Source organism: Zootoca vivipara, chromosome 3 (genome assembly GCF_963506605.1).
Source record: "Zootoca vivipara chromosome 3, rZooViv1.1, whole genome shotgun sequence".
NCBI lineage: Eukaryota > Metazoa > Chordata > Lepidosauria > Squamata > Lacertidae > Zootoca > Zootoca vivipara.
This window is the reverse complement of record NC_083278.1, coordinates 66,792,101-66,814,617: the sequence shown is the minus strand read 5'-3', so window position 1 is coordinate 66,814,617 and position 22,517 is coordinate 66,792,101. Positions and strand designations below refer to the sequence as shown.

The following is a 22,517-nucleotide window of genomic DNA, read 5'->3' as shown; positions in this document are numbered from 1 at the left end:
AAAAAATGACTAATGAATCATGTATGCAAACTGTCACACTGCACATCCAAACCAGTAATATGAACAAGAGTTCATTTCCAATATCCACCTTTTGAATGATTTGGAAAACTGGCAAGAATCCAGCTATACCGAATTGGATGACTCTGCTTATTCTGCTGTGATCTTTTCTGGCAAGCTCGTTTATGCTTTCAAAACACCAAGATCTAAAACATTTCCTAGCTTTGAAAATTCATTTTGTTCGCCAAGTATTCTGTAAATAAAGTTGCCTACAGTAGATAAACACATACTCATTGCAAAATTATGTGAAGGGGAAAAAACATTCTGTAAGAGCTCTTTGAACCCAGAATACATACACACACACACACACACACACACACAACCATTCCAGATCTTGAGAACTTAATTCAAACATCTTAAAAAAACCAAGAAGCATGGTTAAAAAATAAGAATGCATAAGCTGTGGGGCAGCTTCCAAAAGGAACGTCTGTCAGAACCAGACCTTTCAAGTGTTTATGAGGCAAGCACAGTCACTTTTGTGGATTGCATATTTTATATGGAATTGATTCATTCATTTCATGAACATTGCACTAGTAGTTCTAGTTTTTTTGTCAAAGTAAGTCCTGTTACACATATATAAGCACATTAAAAAAATTAGTCAAAAAACGACAAATTTCATTGTGTTAAATATATTCCCACACTTACGTCCTGTACAGCGTTTCCAGTGTTCGTGGCCCACTGTCAACAACTCCTTAACTCCATCATCCATGGCTTTAGTGAACTTTCCAACTGCATCACATTTCTGTTCACTGTATAATAAAGAACTGAATTACATAGTGTTTTTCTCATTTTCTACTGTGAACATTTTTAAACTGGATTTTTTTCTTTTTGCATACTGACTAGGAGGCCACATGCCCTCAGTACAGTTTATATCCCTTTTGCAAAGTGAAAACTATTGGTACATTGTAGGCATACGGTGGCACTTTCCCTGAACTATGGAGAAAAAAACTGGGGGGGAAACAATCTAGGAAAATCATCAACATTTCCTTCCAGTAGCACCTTAGAGACGAACTAAGTTTGTTATTGGTATGAGCTTTCGGGCATGCACACTTCTTCAGATACACTTCTTTCAGTGTGCATGCACACGAAAGCTCATGGCAATAACAAACTTAGTTGGTCTCTAAGGTGCTACTGGAAGGAATTTTTTTATTTTGTTTCAACTACGGCAAACCAACACGGCTACCTACCTATAACTATAATCATCAACATTTAACACTGTAACAGAATGGCAACCCAAAAAACTAAGTTCAGCTATTTTCTCAACCACAGTCAGAATCTCAACATACAACAAGATAAAAACAATTTAAAGTGTTTTGGGTTTTGCAATGACTGAATTGATTGCAGAAATAATGGACACATCTATACATATATTTCCCTTTTAATTTACTAGAGGTATTTCATAAAATAGTTCACAAATACGCAAAAAATTTAGTGAGCCTTTCATTTCAGAACAAATAATGCCAAGTAATAGGGCAATAATAATATATAAAGTATCATATTTTAGTTACTGGTAATAAGCATCAATTCAAAGTAACAAAAGCAAGTAGTTTCTGATTTTGCTCCAGGGTGTGTGGGGTGTGTGCACAGAAAGGATATGATTGTTTACGGTGATACACAAGTATGTGTGCTATCTTCATCAGCCTCTCCCTTTTCTTGTGAGAATTCTGTTGACCTATTGGTTACACGCAACATCAGTAAACCAGGATCTGAAAGGGCTCTAGATGAGAGAATAAGCATTAAACCATGTTTAACATAAATGCCAACATAATGCTTAAACATGGATTAAGGCAAGCATGGGAAGAGTAGGGAGACTTCTATGTGAATGTAAGGGGATTGGTAGTGTGTAAGCCTGTAAAAACCCACATTCCAATCACTTAACCACAGGTTGCCAATATAGAACTCTTAATCCTGGTTAAGGTGTTGTTGTTTAGTCGTGTCCGACTCTTCGTGACCCCATGGACCAGAGCACGCCAGGCACTCCTGTCTTCCTGGTTAAGGTAGTGGAGACAATCTGTGCAACAAGTAGGGGCTGGAGCAGAGTACATGAGATTCCCTCAATCCATTCCTCTTCTCTTATCAACACATAAGCACAAAATAGCATTTCATACCGGTATGCACTAGCCCAAGGACATTTTTCTCAATGTGGTATTTATGAACAGAGATCAGTAATGATATATTTGGCACTAGTCCTTGCAGTTGTGCAGATTTCCAGTATTCAAACACAACACGGAAGCACTTCCAAACTAATTTGCTAGGATACAAGTTCACAATGCTGGCATACACTTCACTAAAACTGCTATCCGAGTTACTTATCCGTGCAAGATTAAATATGCTTTAAAAACAAGTGCACCTTTTTTTTAAAGCAGGAACAGCAATTTTGAAATAACACATGAAAATGAAGAATCCAACACCTTACATTTCTAACAAATCCAAGTCAGGTGCTTCTGGTTCCATAGTAGAAAAGACCATAACACCCACAACCTCATCTTTTTCTGCCTTCCTTTTACCGGTTTTCCATTCCTAGGAATAAGAACAAGTGTGGCAATGTGAGACAACCCACTCTTGCAGTGACATCTATCACATAGGGCCTGTGGCCTGCTCCCATATGCTTTTTGAGCAGGGCAGGGGCCTGCCATAGATCTTCAGGTTCCTCCCAGTCCTCAATTAAAAACTGGTGTGAAAAGCAATAATCAAGCATGGAAGAAGCCGTGATCCAGACAGCCATGTGACTTAATATCTATTATTCTTCAGCTTCTTTTTCAGAAAGCTCCTTTCTGCAAAAATATCTTTTTAATATTGGGGAAGTTTCACACTGAATTTTTAATGTAGCAATTTGAAAGCTGAGTGTAGCTCATTCATTGGTCACTTCAGCACTGGATTACTGCAATGTGCTCTATGTGGGGCTTCACTTCTGCTTGATCTGAAAGCTGCAGTTAGTGCAGAATGCCACAGCATGATCACTGAGAGGAGTGAGACTCTGCCAGCATAGAACACCTCTGCACAGAGATCTGCACTGGTTGCAAATTTACTGCCGGGCCAGGTTCAAGGTGTTCCTATTAATATATGAAACTTTAACAGCCTGAGGTCATATACTAGTGAGATTGCCTAACTTCATACATACCTACTCAACCACTTTGACCTGCAAAACTGGCACTGTTACAGATGCCACATAATTCTTGCTTCACATTTGTAAGAAATCAATCATTTAGTGTTGCAGTATCCACACTTTGGAATTCCCTGCCTATTGATATAAGGCAGGCCTCTTCCACTGTACGCTTTTCGACACCTGCTAAGAATATTTTTTGTTTAGGCAAGCCTATCCAGATGTGTAGAATGTTGACACGTGTTTTACTCTGGTTTTTAGCTTATTGTTTATTTTAACTTTTTATGCTTTAAAAACTTGTTCTTAACGTTTTTGGGGGTAATTTTATTGTTTTATGCTTTTTGTAAACCGCTTTGAGGTTTTATTACAATCAAGAGGTATAAAAATCCTCTGAAATAAATAAAACAAGAACAATCCAAATAACTGCAGCAATAGCTTAAGTCCTGACCATGCCCATAAAGGGGCTCTTTGCGTTTTAATTTGGCCTGGAAAAATATATTGCCCAAACTTACTCATACATTTTCCAGAAGGGAAGCCATGCTAATTTGTTGTTTTAGTCATACATATATAATATCGCTTAGCACTCACTATCCACCAGTACTTTAGACTTAAGCAAAGTTAGGTAACAACTTTACTTGAAAAATGTTAGTGTTCGTAAGTGAGGTGCTTCTACAAAAAGCCACATTGCTACCTGACTTTTAGAAAATGGTCTTCTAGAAATAAGTGTTCCGTTTTATCCCCTTTTAAACTATCCATCAAAAGGTGCATAGGCTTCATTCCCTTTCTCACAATCAAGCTGTATATAAATTTTATGAGATAAATAAATTTTAAACTAGGGACTACTTGCTACTGCTTTTGGAGATGTATATCTAATGACACTGTCTAGAAAGATTTCTCTCAAAGCAATTAAAAAACAATTGAATGTAATACCTTTTCATCACGGAAACTAAGGAACTGCTGAAAAACTTCACTTTCTGAAACAACTGGATGACGACACATCCTGGTCATCCATGCCTGTAGCCTCTCCATCCTCATTTTGATGAATTCTTCCTCGAAACGCCCTGCAGGCCAATTAGTGACAGCTACTGACATTCACACTTAATGCCATCTATCCTCCCCCCTCCAATAAGACAATCAATTTTTAGCTTCTTTACTTATTTGAAGCCTTTTAGCCTGCCCTTCACTAAAAATCCCAGAGCAGGGTACAATATAATCTAAAACAAGCAGCAAACATCCAAGTCACACGAAATTCAACAAGGGAGGAAAATAAAATTAGCTCAGTCAAATGGCTAGGGAAATAAATAGGATCTTCAAAAGGTGTCTATAACCCAACAGGGTTGGCACAAACTATATTTGGGGGTGGGATGCATTCCACAACCTAAGTGTGATGATCAAGACTGCCCTCTTATACATCACCACATATTGCATGCTAGGTAAATGTGAGACTGTTAAGAGGACATCGCTACCAGAGCTCAAGGACCCTATACAAAGCTGTATAGAGTTAATTCTTTGGTTTTGCATAAGCTGCAAGTTAGTCAGCTTATAGATTCTATGTGATGTTTCAATTTATTATAACACACACACTTGCCTGTGAAACTTAAGATGTACTTCAAATTAAAACAGAAGATCCCCATGGTTTAGGAACACTTAATCTCCCTTTGAATAATGGTGGTGAATTGTTAGGTTGCTTGTTTTACAAAGTGGTAAGTATGGAAGGTTAGGGAAAGAAAAGCTATGGTCAATGACAAAAATAGAATAGCAGTGGTAATGCAGTCCATTGCAACTTGTGTGCCATTTGCAAACCCAGCAGTTACTGACCTTTGGAAAGGTAAGAGTTCTATTTAAATCATCCACACCCAGCAGCATGCTCTAAATTCACTCTAACTTTCTCTTTAACTCACAGTGAGGCGGTGGGGTCCATGACAAGATGCTAGAAGCTAGTAACATTGTGCCCATGGGTACAATGGTGCCCTTGAAGTCTTCTCCTAGTGCTCATGAAGCCTGAAGGCTCCCCATCACCGCCTGTCCCCTAGTCATAAATTGAGGCGTGGTAACTTTTTCCTCCCTTTAAAAGTTCATAGAGCTAAAGGACAAATTTGGAAGAGCAACACTGTTTCCTACTTTCTCTTTCAGTTCTATGTGCTTTTCAAAGTTCAGATTAAATCTACTGGATCCAACTTTTACCTAGACATCAAGAGAAAATGAAGTGTTTCTGTGCATGCACTCTATTTTAATTGTTTTTATTGCTTTGGGCTGCAAAGCAATAGATAAATATGAGAAACACCACAATAAAATATAAGGCAGTGCCAAGTCTCTCATTTGTTTTGCATATGCTAATTGCCAACATTAACACTGCAAACATACTTTCAAAAAAAAAAAACCCCAGTGCAATTATCAAAGAATATAGCAAGATGCATACATTTTTTCTATATTACCATTTAACAAGGTTAGAGGGGAATAAACACTGATGGGAAAATAAAGTTTCTTTCAATCTCACAATACTCAAAATAATGGAGAAAAAATTATCTGAATCTTAATCATCAGTGATTCCCAATGTGCTGGTCTGCTATGGCTTTCTTTCAAGCTCATGTGTGCACTTCAGAAAAAACTGCTGGAATTCTAAGTTTGAAGCTCTAGCTAAGGAAAAAATAAATCACTTCCCTAGTTTTCCACTTCCTTGGCATGCATCGTAATACACACATCAATGCTCAATTTCCTTCTCACGCAACATACTGCTTGAATTTCCAGCATTACACAGAGCTATAGAGCAGGCTGCACATCAGATTATTTTTACTGGCTGACTTTAAGATATCTGTTTAAAAGATCACACTTCAGGGGTACAGAGAGTCAAATGGAAAGAAATGCCAATTAATCAGAACAGAAGTAGTAAGCTTAGTTTCCCCACTGCAAAAAGGCCTATGATATCCACAGCATAATCCTCAGACATTACATGCTGAATTACTTTAATCTTATATTTTATAAAAACTGGACCACATTCCAACACTCCTTTGGTTTCAGAATAGCCCAATCAAGCACATAATGAATGGAAAGACAAAGCCTAGAATCTATCAAGGCAGTATAAACAAAATATTAACACCTACTATTTTCAGGAAGTGTAGCATTAGGAGGCAGATTAAAGAAAGACTAGTGCAGGCTCTTAAATGAACCAGCAACAGCATACTCTGTTCTCAACCACTTTGCTGCTGCTCTTCATTTTTATTCCTCCACTGTTCTTATGAAATTTAAGGGGATAGTCAGTTTTAAGCTGAGAAGTCCTCATTTTCAGAGGGACCCTCTTGCATTAGTATCATCTTTCAGAAAATCAACATAGCTAATCAGAGAGCAACAAAACTTCCTATTTCAAGAACCATCAGTTTGGAGAAGGTTACCTGTCACTTGCTTGTCTGGAAGAGATGGAATTGGAATGGCTGATCCAAACTTAATCAAGAGACGTTCATATAACCAGTCAAAGTGCTTGTATCTGTGGTTGACAGCTCGATTAGTGTTCTGTAAGATTGACAGACAAAACACTCTTGCTTATGACTTCCAAAATATATTTACCATTATGTCTGTATAAGTCAGGGTTATTTAATTGTATGATGTAAATCATAGATAAATGATCAAAAGAATTGGGACATTTTGAAATGTCACCTAAACAAACTTCTCTGGTACGCACTTACTGTACATGTAAGCTGATATTCGATGTAGCTCTTCAGACCATACATTTTAGAACCTTTTTTTGGATCAGCCACAACACAGTCAAATGTAGAGGTAGGATAAACCCACATTGGCCCATAATCTCCAATCTACAGGACAACAAAAGTATTAATTAACTCCAAGCATGGTACACAAATCTAAAATATACAATTGCATTTGATGCACAATAAACCTACATGTGGAGCCAATGATGCATCCATTCCATTCCTGAAAGTAATTACTTCAATAAGCAATCCAGATGCTTAGCAGGCTGCATTATCAGGCATAATACAGAAACGGGCCACACAGAACTTTACACCTGGATGCCAGTTTGAAGCAGGTGTCCAAAGCACCTTTCACAAACAGCATTCTAGGATCTCTCAATGAGAGTATAGCATTTCAACTACTCAACACAAATAGCTGCTTAGGAAGAAAAATGCTCAAAAAATTATAGTGGTGTTATTGTGCTATAGGGTGATGAACAAAGACCAGAATCCTGGTCCCTGATCACTATTAAAAGGAAGCTGTGAATTACATGCTTAATTTCTGGAAGAATGCCCTTGAGGCTTCACAGTTCCCATGGAAGTATGCAATGTACTCAGCATGTTCAAGACCAGACTGGCTTTTCATTCAATAAATACATAAGTCCATACTGCTTTGGCTAAAAGTGAGAATGTATATATTTACATACTAATGCCTCATGCAGTTGCCAAAGATAGAAATGACTACAACACACACACACACACACACACACACACACACACACACACACACAATTTTAAACTTACAATTATAGGAATTTTCTCTTTGGGTTTTGCTAGCTGCTTTGACAAGAGATACTGTTCCACTCCAGGTTTTGCAAATCCAGTAAATCTGATCAGAGAAATGAAGTGATTGAATCCTTCTTTCATAGGCTCTTTGACAGATTCAGAAGAACTGCTTGCCATATTTTATAGACATTTCGTGTATCCAAGATGCTAAATGCGGCTGCTACTAAAACAATGATGCTGAAATGTTCTAGTTAGTTACAGACTGAGCAACAACTGCATTAGGAGTATATAAATATGCACCTACAATTAAGTCATTGCTGAGTGGCTGAATTCAGCCAATCAGAACAAACAGTGCAAAGGAACTGTTAGTACCAACTGCCACCATAACACCATATAAGAGGCCTCTTGAATTCTCCTCTGTCATTTGATAAACTGACAGTTACATTCTCCCGCAGTTCAGAATCCAGAAACATTTCAAGTGCATGAAAAGGCCCAGCCCACAGCAGGATTTTCATCTCCTCACTTCCCAATCAACCCCCACACTCCTGACTGTATTACTAACTTTCTTTTTTTTAAGTGACAGACAGACAGACAGACAGAATATCCAGAATGTATATATCATTACAGAGCTGGACAACTGGGCAGAAAGAGGCTGCTGGGCAAGGGAGTGCAAATGATTTACATCTCTGGCTGTAAGGGAGAACTATCCTGTTAAGACAAAGCACTTAACTGAAATGCACTTGCTACAGAAAATGTGAAAACTAACAAACTATAGGGTCAAATCATTCCAGCTGGTCAAAACCACCTAAGGGACACCAACATCTTGGTCCAACAAGTCCACACAAAAGAGATGATAAAGCTCAATTGAAGTGCATATTTTATTTGAGGAAATAAGTTTTGTTTGGGACTTATAAAAAGGCTTTTCTTTAGCTGAATACTGATTTTGTTACCCTTTTCCACTGAAACAAGTGCATTACTTGTAAACTTTACATGGAAAATGCACTTTGACTTGTGAACACAGTCAAATATTCCAGTTTAAATTCATCTTTTAATTTCTATTTCCCCCACGCCCACCCTATTCAGTGCTGCAGTTTTTACTTGTTCAGTGGTAGCTTCATAGCAGCTCCACGGCTATTGCCACGCTGAAGCCCTGCTGGGTCTGAAGGCTCTGCCTCTTTATATCCAAGATAGGGTGCAGGCGTTGATTTTGGGTCATCCCAGTCATCATCCCAGTCATCGTCATCAGCAGCCGCTAAAGAAGAGACAATACTAGTTGCATACATAATGTCCAAACCACACTTAATGCGAAGAAGAGTGCATCTTCTAATTAACTGGAACTGGCATCTTTCAATTCTACAGTATCCTAATGCAACATTCAGACAGCTGTCAATACTAACATTCAGGAGCATTCTGGCGATAAGGGTATATCGTAAGAAGTCCCAATCAACACACCCACACAAACATCTAATCAAAATGGCATTATTATTATTATTATTATTATTATTATTATTATTATTACACAACAATAATCTGCTGATGGTCTCTGAGTATGTTTACCATGTAGTTTTAGCAGAATTCTGAAATCAAGTATCATTATTTAATTTCTGAATTATGTTTATCTGGAGTCCTACCTGACCCCAATAATCAGCAATAGTTACGGAAACACTCAGCTGACCTGGACCTTGATAAGCCTGTGGATGACCAAATGCTGCTGCATCCCAGTTGTTTGAAGCACTGTTTTTCTGCCTATTTTCAGGTTTTGCTGCCCAGCCATCACCACCTGTTGTGTTGTCCCAACTTGACCAGGGGTCGTTTGCATTGCTGGTACCCTATGTTGAAAAAATGAATAAGGTGGAATATATATTTTTAGAAAAATAGCATAAAAAAGTAAAAATTTAGTCACAAAAGTTACCAATAAATTCCCTTTTAAAGTAAATAGGGAAAGTTGTTGGAAGGCAAAAGCGTGTATTCCATTATTTCCCACACAGGTACACATATAGGGAGCTATTCAACTACAGTTTACTCAAAACACACCCACTGCAATTAATATGACTAAGTTAGTAAGCCCATCATTTTCAATGGGTCTACTGCCAAGTAAACAGTAGTTGCACTCCCTTATTTAATTTTACAAATGAAAGTCGAAAAGCAATTCTAAACAGTTAAAATATAAAAGGCACATATTTTATGCTTTTATATAACACTATGGCATAAAAAACAGCAGTTCATTAGACGCCAGCAGTCTGATCCTAGTTGGAAGCAAGTGTTATTCTTTTCAATGGAGTTTAAAATCAGCAAAAACAGAACCCGTTAGTAGGCTAATAGTGGTTCTACCCAGATTTTGAACACAAACTCATGTTTGGGTAACAAAACAAGCCATTATAGCCACAAATATGTCCACTTTGATATACAAGCCCAAACATCATTTTATAATAATCATAATCATCTAAGATATACTGTTTCATTGCCATGGTTGTCAATTTGATTTGAGGGGCAACTCAAAAGTTTTGGTAATTATCTTTAACGCCCTAAGCAGCTCAAGTCCAGGATATCAAAGAGACTGCCTACTCCCATACCAACCTGCCTACTCTCTGGAGAAGCCCTTTTCTGTATTTCACGGGTTCTTTTTCAAAGTCTTATTTTGCTAACAGATGTAGCATCACTTACTATTAAGAGAAATATAAAAAAGTTTTGAAAATGATTTAGCCACTGCCTTAGGAGTTGAGAAGAAAGCCAGTCATTAGTTCTGTGTACCTTCACAAGAATACCAGCAGCTCACCAGTGACTAAACTTAGACATTTCTGTAAATTCTAGTTTATGCAGGTAGCGTGTAACATCTTCCAGCAGTGTTATTAAAATTCAGACTTGCATGTGAGATCTTTTTTATATAAAAAAGTGAGAAAGAGGTCAAGTTGTATGGGTATACTTTTTAAGGGTATACCCTTTTAGTAACTTTTTAAGAATTACCTTTCTTGTGGAAGGAGTTGAAGGTGGAGATGGAGTAAAAAATTCCATAATAGAAGTATGAGTGGCAGATGCCTGAGAATCCACCTTAAAAATAAGAAGCACTCAGTAAAGGGGGAAAGGCAGAAGTATGAAAGCCTGACATAGTTTTTACCTCTGCAGCATAGAAAAGATTACTGCAGGTAAAGTGAACTGCTGAAATGCAGGCATGCCACACAATAATCAGAAGCAGCATGCATGTAAATAAAAACTCTTCTCTAAAGACTGCAGGATTTTTCTCTCATAGCCTATTCATACTATACTGGGTGTTCAGATCCTAGATGTTACATCAAGCACAAAAGCAAACTTTAAAAAAACAACAAGTAAAACCATGCAACCATGAGACATAACTTCCAAAAGCCAAGCAATGTCTTCCACATCATGAAATAATCATACAACAAATGCTTCCTGATCTGCTTACAAATGAACTTCATCTACAGGGCCTTCATACCAAGTATCACAATACCATTCATGAACACCCAGTCTTAAAAGCATTTGTTGCCACTGTATTGGCATCAATGAATTTGTTCAGTGTTCTTATTCCTCAAATGGAAGCATTTTATATTTTGTTGTGTCTTTATGCATTAAGAAGCATGAAGAGAATCTAAAAACTATGAAACCAACATGTGTGGTTAACATATGAAGGAAGCCTTTGTTCACACGCATTTATAACAATCAAAATACATACTAGAGTATTTTCTTGAAAGTGTTACTGGAAAATATATAAATGATACAAGAATTACTGAGCCCAAGTCCTGGGCTTAGCTCGCAATGCTAAGTAATTTGCTGAGTAACATGCCTAGACTATGTCTTGCCTCATTAATTTTTACTGGTTTTCCTAAAACAAAGTATTTTATAAGACTTTGGAATTGACATAACTACAATTATGTAGCCACTGTATATTGTTCAACCATGTTTAATTTAGAAATGATAGTAGTGTATCCCAGTCAGATGGACAGGGCACAAATAATAAAATTGTTGTTGTTCTCCTTCGTGTCCAAAGCAAATCTCCTCTAAAGTAGTATCCTCCAAAGGAAGGGAATAATTTATATTCTGGGAGGAATTCAACAGCTCTCCTGAATGTCCCATTACTACAAGCATTTCTGCTTGCCAAGACAAAACAATTTCCCCTCATGAGCCGTTCTGGGGATTTCCTGATCCTCTAGATTGGATTGAGGAGAGCATGAATCCAAGTGCTGGCTTCTGCTAGCACAAAACTAGCATATGAGTGCTAAAAACAATTTAAACATAATGCATAAAGCCATCAACCAATACTAAAGTCAAATACTTAGACCTAGGGCAAATGTAATGCTTAATCATGCTTATTACCAAGTAGCATAGGAGCCAACTCCTAGGGGCCAAGGTCCCTTGTCCCCCTAAAATATTTGAGGGGATTCCCCCCCCCAAGTTGACGGCCATTCAAATGGGGTGTGTGTGCCACATCTCATGATCAATAGGGCGGCGCAAAACAAACCAGTAACACCCAAGCCTCCCCAGACACATTTAAAAGGCTACAGAATGTTAACACTGGTCTTTCAGGGACTCCATTTTCTACATCCCTTTACAGCGAGAACTGTCCATATTTCTTACTCTTTGCTTCTGTCTCCTAAACCAATCACTGATCCATAGGAGGACCTCTTGTGTATGACTACTACCCTTATTCAAGACTCTTTGGTGAGGTACCTTGTCAAAAGCTTTTTGAAAATCCAAGTATCAGCTTTATCTATATGCCTGTAGATACTTTCAAAGAACTCCAATACATAGTGACACAGGACTTACCCTTGCAGAAGCCATGCTGCTTATGCTTCAGCAAGACTTGTTCTTTGATATATGTAGCAATTTTACCAGTTTTCCCAGAATAGACATTCAGCTAACTAATCTGTAATTTCCAGAATCCTCCCCTGGATTCCCTTTGTACAAAATGATATCACATTGACTTTTTTGTAGTCAACAGATATGTAGGTTGATCTTGGAAACAAGTTACATATTTTTGCTAGAAGATCAGCTATTTCCCATATGAGTTCTTTAAGGCCTCTCAGATGGATGCCACATACACACAGTGATTTGTAAGTTTTCCTTTTGTCAACAAGGCCTAGGACTTTGTCTCTTGCCTATTTGCCTCAGTTCCTCTGTCTCCCTTCCTCTGCTTTATATATTCTGCTCTGAAGATTGATTGATGAAATTAACCCATTCCTCCTTTTCCTCTTCTAGCACACCTTTGACTTCCTTATCATCCATAGGTCCAACCACCTCTCTAGCTGGTCTCCTACTCCAAATGTATTTAGCATTTTTTATTATTGTTGTTGGCATTTAGATTTTTAGCATTCTTGTTTAGCATACTAATTATTATGTGTTCTTGTGAGAGAAGGTAAACAATGCGCAGAGATTTAAGAGCATAATGGCTGCCCTATACCGACTGGCTTACAGACTTCATCTGAAGCTGCACCTTGTCAGCAACCTTTGATACTCTAGACCAGGGGTCAGCTAACTTGTTCAGCAGGGGGCCGGTCCACTGTCCCTCAGACCTTGTGGGGGGGCCGGACTATATATTTTTTTTTGGGGGGTGAACGAATTCCTATGCCCCACAAATAGCCCAGAGATGCATTTTAAATAAAAGCACACATTCTACTCAGGTAAAAACACACTGATTCCTGGACCGTTCACGGGCCAGATTTAGAAGGTAATTGGGCTGGATCCGGCCCCTGGGCCTTAGTTTGCCTACCCATGCTCTAGACCGTTTGATACTTCTGGATCTCCTAAGATTGCTTACTTGTGGAGTTTCTTCGCTTTGGCCAGCTCCCACTTCTCTCAAGGAAGAGGGTTCACAGACTAACTCATTCTGGTTCACTGCTTAGATTCCATTGTCAGCCTGGGTTTGGGGATCCCAATAGCTCTGAGAATGCAGTACAATTTTAGTCTCAAAAGGAAAACTAGATGAGTTGTTGCTTTTTCGTGTATCAGGAATTTTGTGAGCAGCCGCAGTAGTCCAAGGAAAAGATTTGCTTGTTTTCTTGCTTCAAAATTATATTACAACAAGAACAAAAATACAATGTTCGGAATCCAAAAAGCTATGTAATTTTAATTTTAAACTAGGTTCAATAACTTTAATGTACCCACGGGGGCTAATTTATGTGTCTTGAATAGCAATCATACATGCCATATCCTTTTTGAAACTGAGGGTAGTTTGTGATAGGGTGTGAGAATCTACAGTTTAGAGAAAGAGCCAATAACTTCACCAGGCACACATTATAAAACTCTTCAGATCCCTGGCAGTGTCCAAAGGTACTCATTGCCTTTGAGTCTAATAAAAGTACCTCCTCTTCACCATCTCTGTAAAATTCTTTGGCATACAATGTATTTTGCTATTTGTCTCCCAGTCAACCTAACTTCCTTTCTAGCAGGGAGTAACGAAGCAACCTTGTGGCTGGGTCCAAAGTCCAAATTCAGTCCTCTACCTATACGAATACACTGGCTGTTATTTACATTTCGCCTGCCATTCTGCTAGGTCAACTTGTTTAAAATTTTTATTTTATAAAGGCTGTCATGTGATTGATTGCTTTGTATTACTATACTGAAGTATTACCGGTACTCGCTATAGTTTCCAGCAGTGCTTTTTTCTGGGGGTACGCATATCCCTAAACATTTTGTGAATCTAAGTTTGGCCTCATTGAGAGGCAGTATTTCAATAGGAGTAGGAAAATGAGAATACCCCAAAACATTTTTTTTAATAGAAAAAACCACTGGTTTTCAGTCTTCACCATTTCAAATAGCTAAACAAACAGGCTTATCAATTTACACTGCAATGCTGTGCAAACAAGTTTGCTTTCCTGAACAACAGCAGTGTTCATAGTTTGTTAAAAATCATTGCCCTGAAATTCAAAAACTTCTTTTAGAATTTTAGTACATTTAAATTTTTCTGTTATTAATGAATGAACTACCCTGCCACCAACTCAAAAGCTTGTTGTCGCGTTACAAGACCTTTGACCACCACTACCTGCCTCTGACCTATGGACTACTACAAAGGTTTAGGCATGTTGAAAGATATCCCTATCCAGATCCAAGTCTCTATTACAATACAGTTTCGGCAGTTGTCACAGTTGTCATGAGGCCTTTCATAATAACTGGCTGGCTAGTATCAGACCTGCAAAGGAGTCTACTGCTATAGGTTGAGCTTTTTGAGCCTCATGGTCTCTGGTTCCCACTAACTGAGCTTCTCAGGCCCTAACGAGGGGCAAGAAGATGGACAAGCACAGCAAAAGCTGAGGGAAGCAGAAGTTGGGAGACTCAAAAAGCAGCACAGTAGAGACTTAAGAACTCACAGTTGGGATGAGCAAGAATGAAGGGTCCAGAGGAACCAGAGTATGCAGGCAGACATATTAGGGGCTTTGGGATGCAGAAACAGCTAAAACATATTGTGCCACAGACTTGAGCAGTTCCTTCAAAATCTAACAAAGAACAAGGGGTGGGGGGAGAGGAAAAAGCAAGAAAAGAAGCCATTAGCAAAGAAGAAAACTGAAATGAGAAATGAAGTGAGAAATGAGAGACTTATGTCCAAGAGCTGGAGAGGCAGGGAATTGCATATGTATTTGAAATAACCAACCAAAACTATTAACTTGGCTGATATGGAACACTGAAACATTTCAAAGCACCTTTATGCATTTGAGCTTACATGGTCATAGTACACTCAGGTGTGGTGCACCAGACCTCTCCATCTGGCACTTTGAACTCTCTCCAGTGTACTATGACACACCTCACTGGCTCTGCTTTTTGTGTGGCTGCAACGTGTCCCTGAGCTCTGATAGTGCCCCGAAGTCTGGATGGAGGCTAGCGAGAGGTGTGTGAATGTGTATAGGGTAAAGGGTAAAGGGACCCCTGACTGTTAAGTCCAGTCGCGAACCACTCTGGGATTGCGGCGCTCATCTTGCTTTACTGGCTGAGGGAGCTGGTGTACAGCTTCCAGGTCATGTGGCCAGCATGACTAAGCCGCTTCTGGCGAACCAGAGCAGCGCATGGAAACGCTGTTTACCTTCCCACCGGAGCAGTACCTATTTATCTACTTGCACTTTGACGTGCTAGGGTGGCAGGAGCTGGGACCAAGCAACGGGAGCTCACCCCGTCTGTGGTTTAGACCACAGCGCCACCCGCATCTCATTGTGTGAATGTTTATAGAAACTAGTAAATGTACATTCATAGCTCCACCTACTTCGGCCGTTTGCCCTGCCCACACCGACATTTAGCCCTTTGAAGGTTGCCCAGAAGTAAATTCAGTCCTCAAACTGAAAAAGGTTCTCCCAACATGTGCATGTAAACCAAATGAGCTAGCCGCACCTTAATTGATACCTGCCTCCTTGATGTCCACATTTTCAGCAATTACATCTACGTAGGAAGAGGGGCCTATATGTCAGCAGCTATTTATACATATTGCTCTTTCCAGATATTTATAAATTTGGAATGGGCCTCCTGTGGTGGTTGGTGGCGTGGCTAGTCAGTGGAGCTCCATTTCAGCCTCACACATACACGGGATGTATAGGCTCTAATTAGAGAAGGGGATTTGGTGTTTAGGAGAACCTAATGGGTAACATGGAATATTCAGAATTTCAGGCAGTCTTTTCTAAGGACAGCGACAATGGATCTAGCAACAAATGGAGCTACTTGACCAAGATATGCAGGCTGAATGAAAAGAGGTTAGGTGCCTGGAGACAGGGAAGAAACAGGAAGAGAGCAAACTCAGCAATTGGCTGATACAATACAATAGAAAGGAAGAACAAGTGGAGGAGACAGAGAACTGAGCAACAGAAAGGCCAATAAGGAAATGGATTTCAGAAATAACTCACACAGGAACTAACAGGTCAAGAGACTGTATTTTGTTTCCTCTTTCCTGCCAACATGGGCAGTCAAGGATGCTGGCTGGTTGATGTGGTAAGAACACACAGGATCCAAGCAGGGAGAAGAGAGAACCTGGGATCAATCTTCATACAGGGGTGCTTAAGATCTGGTGCAAGATGTTCAACTGCTAACAGCTGACAAAGAGCTATCAAATTCAATGCATATTTATGTGAACAGTTGGATGACTCAGTGGTTATAAACAGTTGTTAAGACTAGTTCTGATAAAATGTATACCACACATACTAGGAAAGGTAAAGACAAGCCCAAGAGGATACCAGCATGGTTAACGAGCAGAGTAAAGGAAGCTATACAGATTCATAGAACTGTAGTGTTGGAAAGTACCATGAAGATCATCTAGTCCAACCCCCTGCAATGCCAGAATCTTTCACCCAACATGGGGCTCAAACCCACAACCCTAAGATTACAAGTCTCATTCTTTACTGACTGAGCTATCCCTCATGGAGAAGAGGGAAGTATTATTTTAAAGAAGGAAAAACAAGAACAAAAAAGGAACAAAAGCTGTGGCAAAATTAATACATGTGAACAATAAAGAATTGCTCACCACAAAGAGAGATGAGATACATTAATGGAGAATAGGTTTATCAACCACCACGATAACTAACTGGAATCTCTATGCCCAGAGAATGCCAGTAACTGGAGTGCAAATAAAAAAAGGAGAACCTTTGGCTGTTTATGGCTTCCTAAAAGAAATCTGGTTGGTCATAGAAAAGCGATTCTAGATTAGACAGAGCTTTGGTCTGACCCAGCAGAGATCCAATGTAATGTCAATAAATGAGGGGTTAATTTTCAAAGGATTAAATAACACCTGAGGTTGTCTTTTCCATGCAGGTTAGAGTAACTCACAACAAGAGACTTCAACAAGCTTCTTTGGGTTCAATACAGTCTGGCATGCTTCTAGTGCTCAAGAAAAACATGCTCTAAATAAAGGGTTTTTTAAAGAAACAATACCTACCTGGCTATTGGTTTTTGCTGCTTGCAAATTAGTCTGTGCAGTAGAGAGCCCATCCAAAAAGGCTTGGTCAGCTACTGAAATTCCATCTTTGGTACCTTCAGGTAGCATCTGAAAAACAGAATGCCGCTGAAAATACATTTCTAAAATAAAATGTCAACTTTTTATTAAAGAATAAGCTCAGGTTTAGATATCGAGTATGATATCCAGCTAAGTCATACACTGAACACACTCAGTGATATCAATGGACTTATGTTCTCTGTGAGATTCATTCAGGTGACATAGTGTGTTTATGGCTAGAGACAGGAGACAGCACATCCACCACCCTAAACACTCATATTGATTTTAATTGTATTTTTATTGCTTCTTTTATTTCTTATATTGTAGTCTATTATACTATAATGCGGAATTCAAACCATAATACAATAAAATCCAATATGTAAGAAATTAAAGCAGCAATAAAAATACAATTTAAAATAATACAGCATCTAACCCAGCACATTGTGACTGCTACAAGAGGCAGAAAAATCATTAAATGATTCACCAAGATGCTCAGCAATTTTCAAATGGTCCCTGTGAAAAACGTTTGGGAACCACTGCCTTGCTGTATCACTCTATGTGCATGCATTGAACATATAAGACAGGAACAAGCCCTGTTTCATTCCATCTTCCATTTAAGTAAGAACAAGCTGCTCCTTGTAAGTGAGAACAACCCTAATTCAATGGAACTTGCTCTCAGGTAAGCGGAGTTTGGATTGCAGCCCCAAGCAGACTGTGATTTGGTTTTTAGTGTACTAAATGTTTTAGTGTACTATATGTACAAACACAGAAACAATGGTGTGGTGCTGTATCTCAATTATTGACTTACAAGAGTGTATGTTTCCAGTTTTTAAAAATGGTTATCTATAGAATATGTAGTAATTTCATTTTATCTCACTGATGAGTATCATTTTGTAACTTAATAAAAAAATTCCTTCCAGTAGCACCTTAGAGACCAACTAAGTTTGTCATTGGCATGCACACTTCTTCAGATAAGAACTTACTTCAACATAATCTGTGGGAACAAGTCCTCGTTCTCCTTTGCTGTTTTTGCCTTCCAGCCAGCCTCCACCTACATCCTACAACAAATAAAAACAAAGGTGTTAAGTAGTTGAAATGCATTCCAAATGTCTTTTTAGCATATTCATATGTTTCTTAGTATCACATTTTTTTCCAATCTTCCTCCAAAGCACAATGGGGTCTCCCAATTAATAGAGCAATCTAACCCCCTGATACAATGTGCTGGAAAGTTTTTAATGCAGCACAAGTATCCCTCCACTCAGAAGCTACTGCCACTGGTGTCTCCAAAAGTTGCAGTTGATGACCTCTCCACCCCCCAAAAAAACTCAGCATTTCAGCAGTGGAGCTGTGATGGCACAGGATTTGCTGGATACTAAGGGACTCTGCTGCTGATCCAGGCTTCTTCAGTGTGGCAGCTGAGGAGCCCACACAGCAAAAGGGCATTGTTTCCTGCACCCCCACCTTCTGTCCTGGCTGGCATGAAATGTGGGACTGTTGATGCAGCACACCATCAAGTCCCACCACTGCCAGTCAGAGGCTAGCATTGCAGTCTTATTATCACAGCCACCATAGGAGCTAGGTCAGGTTGAGAGACAGTGAAGGCTAAGCAGTCAATTTCATAGCCGGATGAAAATCGGAATTTGAGTCCAACATACTACATCATATTGGCTCTATGAAAACCTGACGCAGCTGCATACAGCTGCAGTCCTACACATGTTCATTTTGGAGTAAACCCCACAAGTCAGAGTTCAGGCTTGATCAGTTCAAGTTGGATCTATTCAACTTGCCAGCAATTTTAGCTGGCAGATTTGATGGAAGCAGATATACCTATTGAGCTATTAATTTTTCCATCGTTTTGTTAAAAATTAATTATGAATTTTGTCACTAAGAATGCAAACAAAACACAATCCTAAGCGTGCTTAAGCAGAAGCAAGTCCCAAATTCAATGGGACTTCCTTCCAAGTAAGGCTACATTTAAGTTATAGCTCCAATATCATTATATCATATGTGGAAGACAATCTTACTCGGCTACGAGTGATTGCCAAAGAAGAAGATAAATCATATGTAAGTTTGCCCAAGATATATTTGCAACTTTGAGGCACAGTTCAAAGAACTATTTCTAACTAATAAGTCTATAGAATTCCAGCCACCCCCCTTAGAAAAATGCATAACAGTGACCAACTCTTTGTATGGCTTCCTTTTAAGTAAGTAAGTAAGTAATGTTTCTATTAACTTGGAGGGTAATGGCAAATATACTAAGACACAAGGGAAATGTGCAAGTTGTGTATCTGTAGGTTTCAGGTTCAATAATATGGTAAATACTTGTTTTTTCTACACCAAAATTCCAGGAAGTAGGTTTATGTATGGTACTTTGATTTCCACTGACTGCATCTTACCGGATTGGTAACTGTGATGATTTCTCCTTCATTAACTGTCAGCTCATTGTTTCCAGGTTCAGCAGCAAAGTCATACATAACCCGAGCCTGTAGATGTGCAAAAACTGTATCAGTGACACCACTTCTGTGTTTAGTTAAAGGTTCATAGCAAACATTTGTAGGAACCAAGAGTTCAAAAGAAATGACGTAACAGCAGAGAGGAATTGGTGACACATCACTTGTTACGGTTAGCACTTCGAAAAACTTGGAACTCCGAAAATTTATGTAAAACCTGCTGTCAGTAAAAATCTAAATTGTAGACACAATCAGGTCTCAAGTACCAAACCTGATTATTGCTTAATTTTCTGAGGAAATTTAGGAATCTCTCCACCAACCTCAAGTCTACACTGTCCACCCAACTTTTTAAAGCAGCTTCACAAGGACCAGAACAGAAATTTGAATACCACATTCAACCTAATTAGTAGCCCACAGCACTCTTATATATCAAAAAGCCCTCACTTAAGTCTGAGGATTGATCGCATCCACACACAAAAAGACCTCTAATAATTTGTACTTAATGGATGCATGACAGCTCTATCATAAATTGTTCTCAATCCCCAAGGATGAGCCAGTGTGGTGTAGTGGTTAAGAGCAGTAGACTTGTAATCTGGGGAACCGGGTTCGCATCTCCGCTCCTCCACATGCAGCTGCTGGGTGACCTTGGGCTAGTCACACTTCTCTGAAGTCTCTCAGCCCCACCCACCTCACAGGGTGTCTGTTGTGGGGGAGGAGGGGAAAGGAGATTGTTAGCCGCTTTGAGACTCCTTCGGGTAGTGATAAAGCGGGATATCAAATCCAAACTCTTCTTCTTCTTCAACGTGGGGCAGAAATAAGGCCCCTTATCCACATGATGTGTAGCTAGCTGCCCAGTTGTAAACCTTTATGGGGTGAAGTTTTGGTAATTACAAAGGCCTGGTTAAAAAGGAAAGTTTTCGCTTGGTGCTTGAAGATATAATTTATATTATATATACCGTAATTATATAATATTTCAAATATGCAATTTTTGTTGTTAATGAATTACATCTCTGATATTTGGAATGTAATGTCATGCATGGTGCTTCAAGCACCATCAGGATAAGTTGTCACCTTCTATACAGCAATGGATTAACTATTTGATCCCCTGTCATATCGTTATTTAAACTAGCAATATGTCGGTATGAAAAGTTAGCATGTCAATTTCTACTTTTAGTTTTTGTATGAATATTTATTTGTATTGTTAAAAAAAAAATTGTTGAGATCAGGAATCAACAAAATCTACAACTCTCCGCTCATTTATGTACCATGTGTCAACAGGAGTCAACAAGGTCTCTTCTCTCCCTTATGGAACTAATTACTTCACACAAACAAAGAACTCCGGGGCTTTGTATTTTATTATAAAAAATACTTATATCCTGCCCCACAGAGCATACAATCTAAGATTAGACACAGAAAAAACAACAAAGGAAGGGGAGGGAAAGGGAGGTGGAAGCAAATGGGAATGCAATCTGCAGTTGTTTCAATTACATGTGCTTAGGCTTAATTACAGGTTTGGTTTCAATCAAAATTGGTCCCCAATGTGGCTTACAAGAATCATGCATTCTGTGTTGCTCCTGCTCAGTTAAAAACACAAGAATAAGTTGGTTTTAAAAAAATTAAATTAAAGCCACTTACTGAATCTTCATAAGATATACAATCGGTTTTCTGGCTTTGTCAAATGCAACAATGCTCATTAGGGCCTGGCAGCACCCAAAGAAGTTGCTGTGAATCAGCAGCTGAAAATTAGATCTTATTCTGGCCATCTTATACCCATCCTCCATCTGCTGGACTCCACAGCATCTGGTCCTGATAAGGGTATACTTCTTAGAAATGAGCCCCAACAATACGTTCAGTTGTGGCATACACTATTTAATAGACGGCTGTGCTATTCATGGTCATTTACATGCTTTAGTCAGGGATGGGGAACTTGATCCAACTGGCAGGTTTCCCCCAACCCTGTAGGCCAACTTTGATTGGTAGGCACTTATTTATCAATCAGCTGAATCATTTTTATGTCCGATGACAACTTAAAAGGGGCTCCCTGAGCAGCTTTGAAGGCTACCTGCAGCACCAATCAGGTTCAAGCTCCATGGTGGGCAAAACATTCCTGCATTGCAGAGGGTTGGACTGGACTAGATGACCTTCGTGCTCACTTCCAATTCTACAATTCTATGATTCTATTAAAAGTACGAGTCCAAATTAACTACATCTTTTATAATGTAGCATGGGAAAGATAAATTCTGCCTAATTTTTATGTAGACCATATATATTGTCCACATTTATTGCCAGGATGATTATGTGAACCTTGTGCAAGACACAGATGTTATTTAAACAATTATGAATATACAAACATATTGTAGTAAGGAATTCATTCTTAGCACATAAAACTGGTTGGATTACTGTCAGGAAACCTGCCTGGGTGCTTCAGGAACAAATTGTTTCCCAGAGTGGCATCCCTATTACTAGCACTGTTGAGTGGAAATAAACTCTTCAGCAAAATGTAATTGCAACATGTTCCAAGTCTT

At 38.9% G+C, this 22,517-nt stretch overlaps 1 protein-coding gene across 2 annotated transcripts in view; it reads right to left on the bottom strand.

Annotated features, from left to right (window-relative positions):
* Window positions 1-22,517, bottom strand: part of SNX9 (sorting nexin 9) — a 42,095-nt gene that overhangs the window by 8,143 nt on the left and 11,435 nt on the right. The window contains exons 2-13 of one of the 2 annotated variants that reach the window (XM_035108651.2): window positions 19,939-20,025; window positions 18,526-18,600; window positions 17,486-17,593; window positions 10,591-10,674; window positions 9,302-9,455; window positions 8,725-8,878; window positions 7,645-7,729; window positions 6,841-6,966; window positions 6,550-6,667; window positions 4,091-4,221; window positions 2,474-2,577; window positions 703-806 (exon numbers count right to left, since the gene is read on the bottom strand). In XM_035108651.2, the coding sequence (XP_034964542.1) occupies window positions 703-806; window positions 2,474-2,577; window positions 4,091-4,221; window positions 6,550-6,667; window positions 6,841-6,966; window positions 7,645-7,729; window positions 8,725-8,878; window positions 9,302-9,455; window positions 10,591-10,674; window positions 17,486-17,593; window positions 18,526-18,600; window positions 19,939-20,025 (1,330 nt within the window). The remainder of the gene's footprint in view (window positions 1-702; window positions 807-2,473; window positions 2,578-4,090; window positions 4,222-6,549; window positions 6,668-6,840; window positions 6,967-7,644; window positions 7,730-8,724; window positions 8,879-9,301; window positions 9,456-10,590; window positions 10,675-17,485; window positions 17,594-18,525; window positions 18,601-19,938; window positions 20,026-22,517) is intronic. The other variant, XM_035108652.2, reaches the window with a different exon arrangement.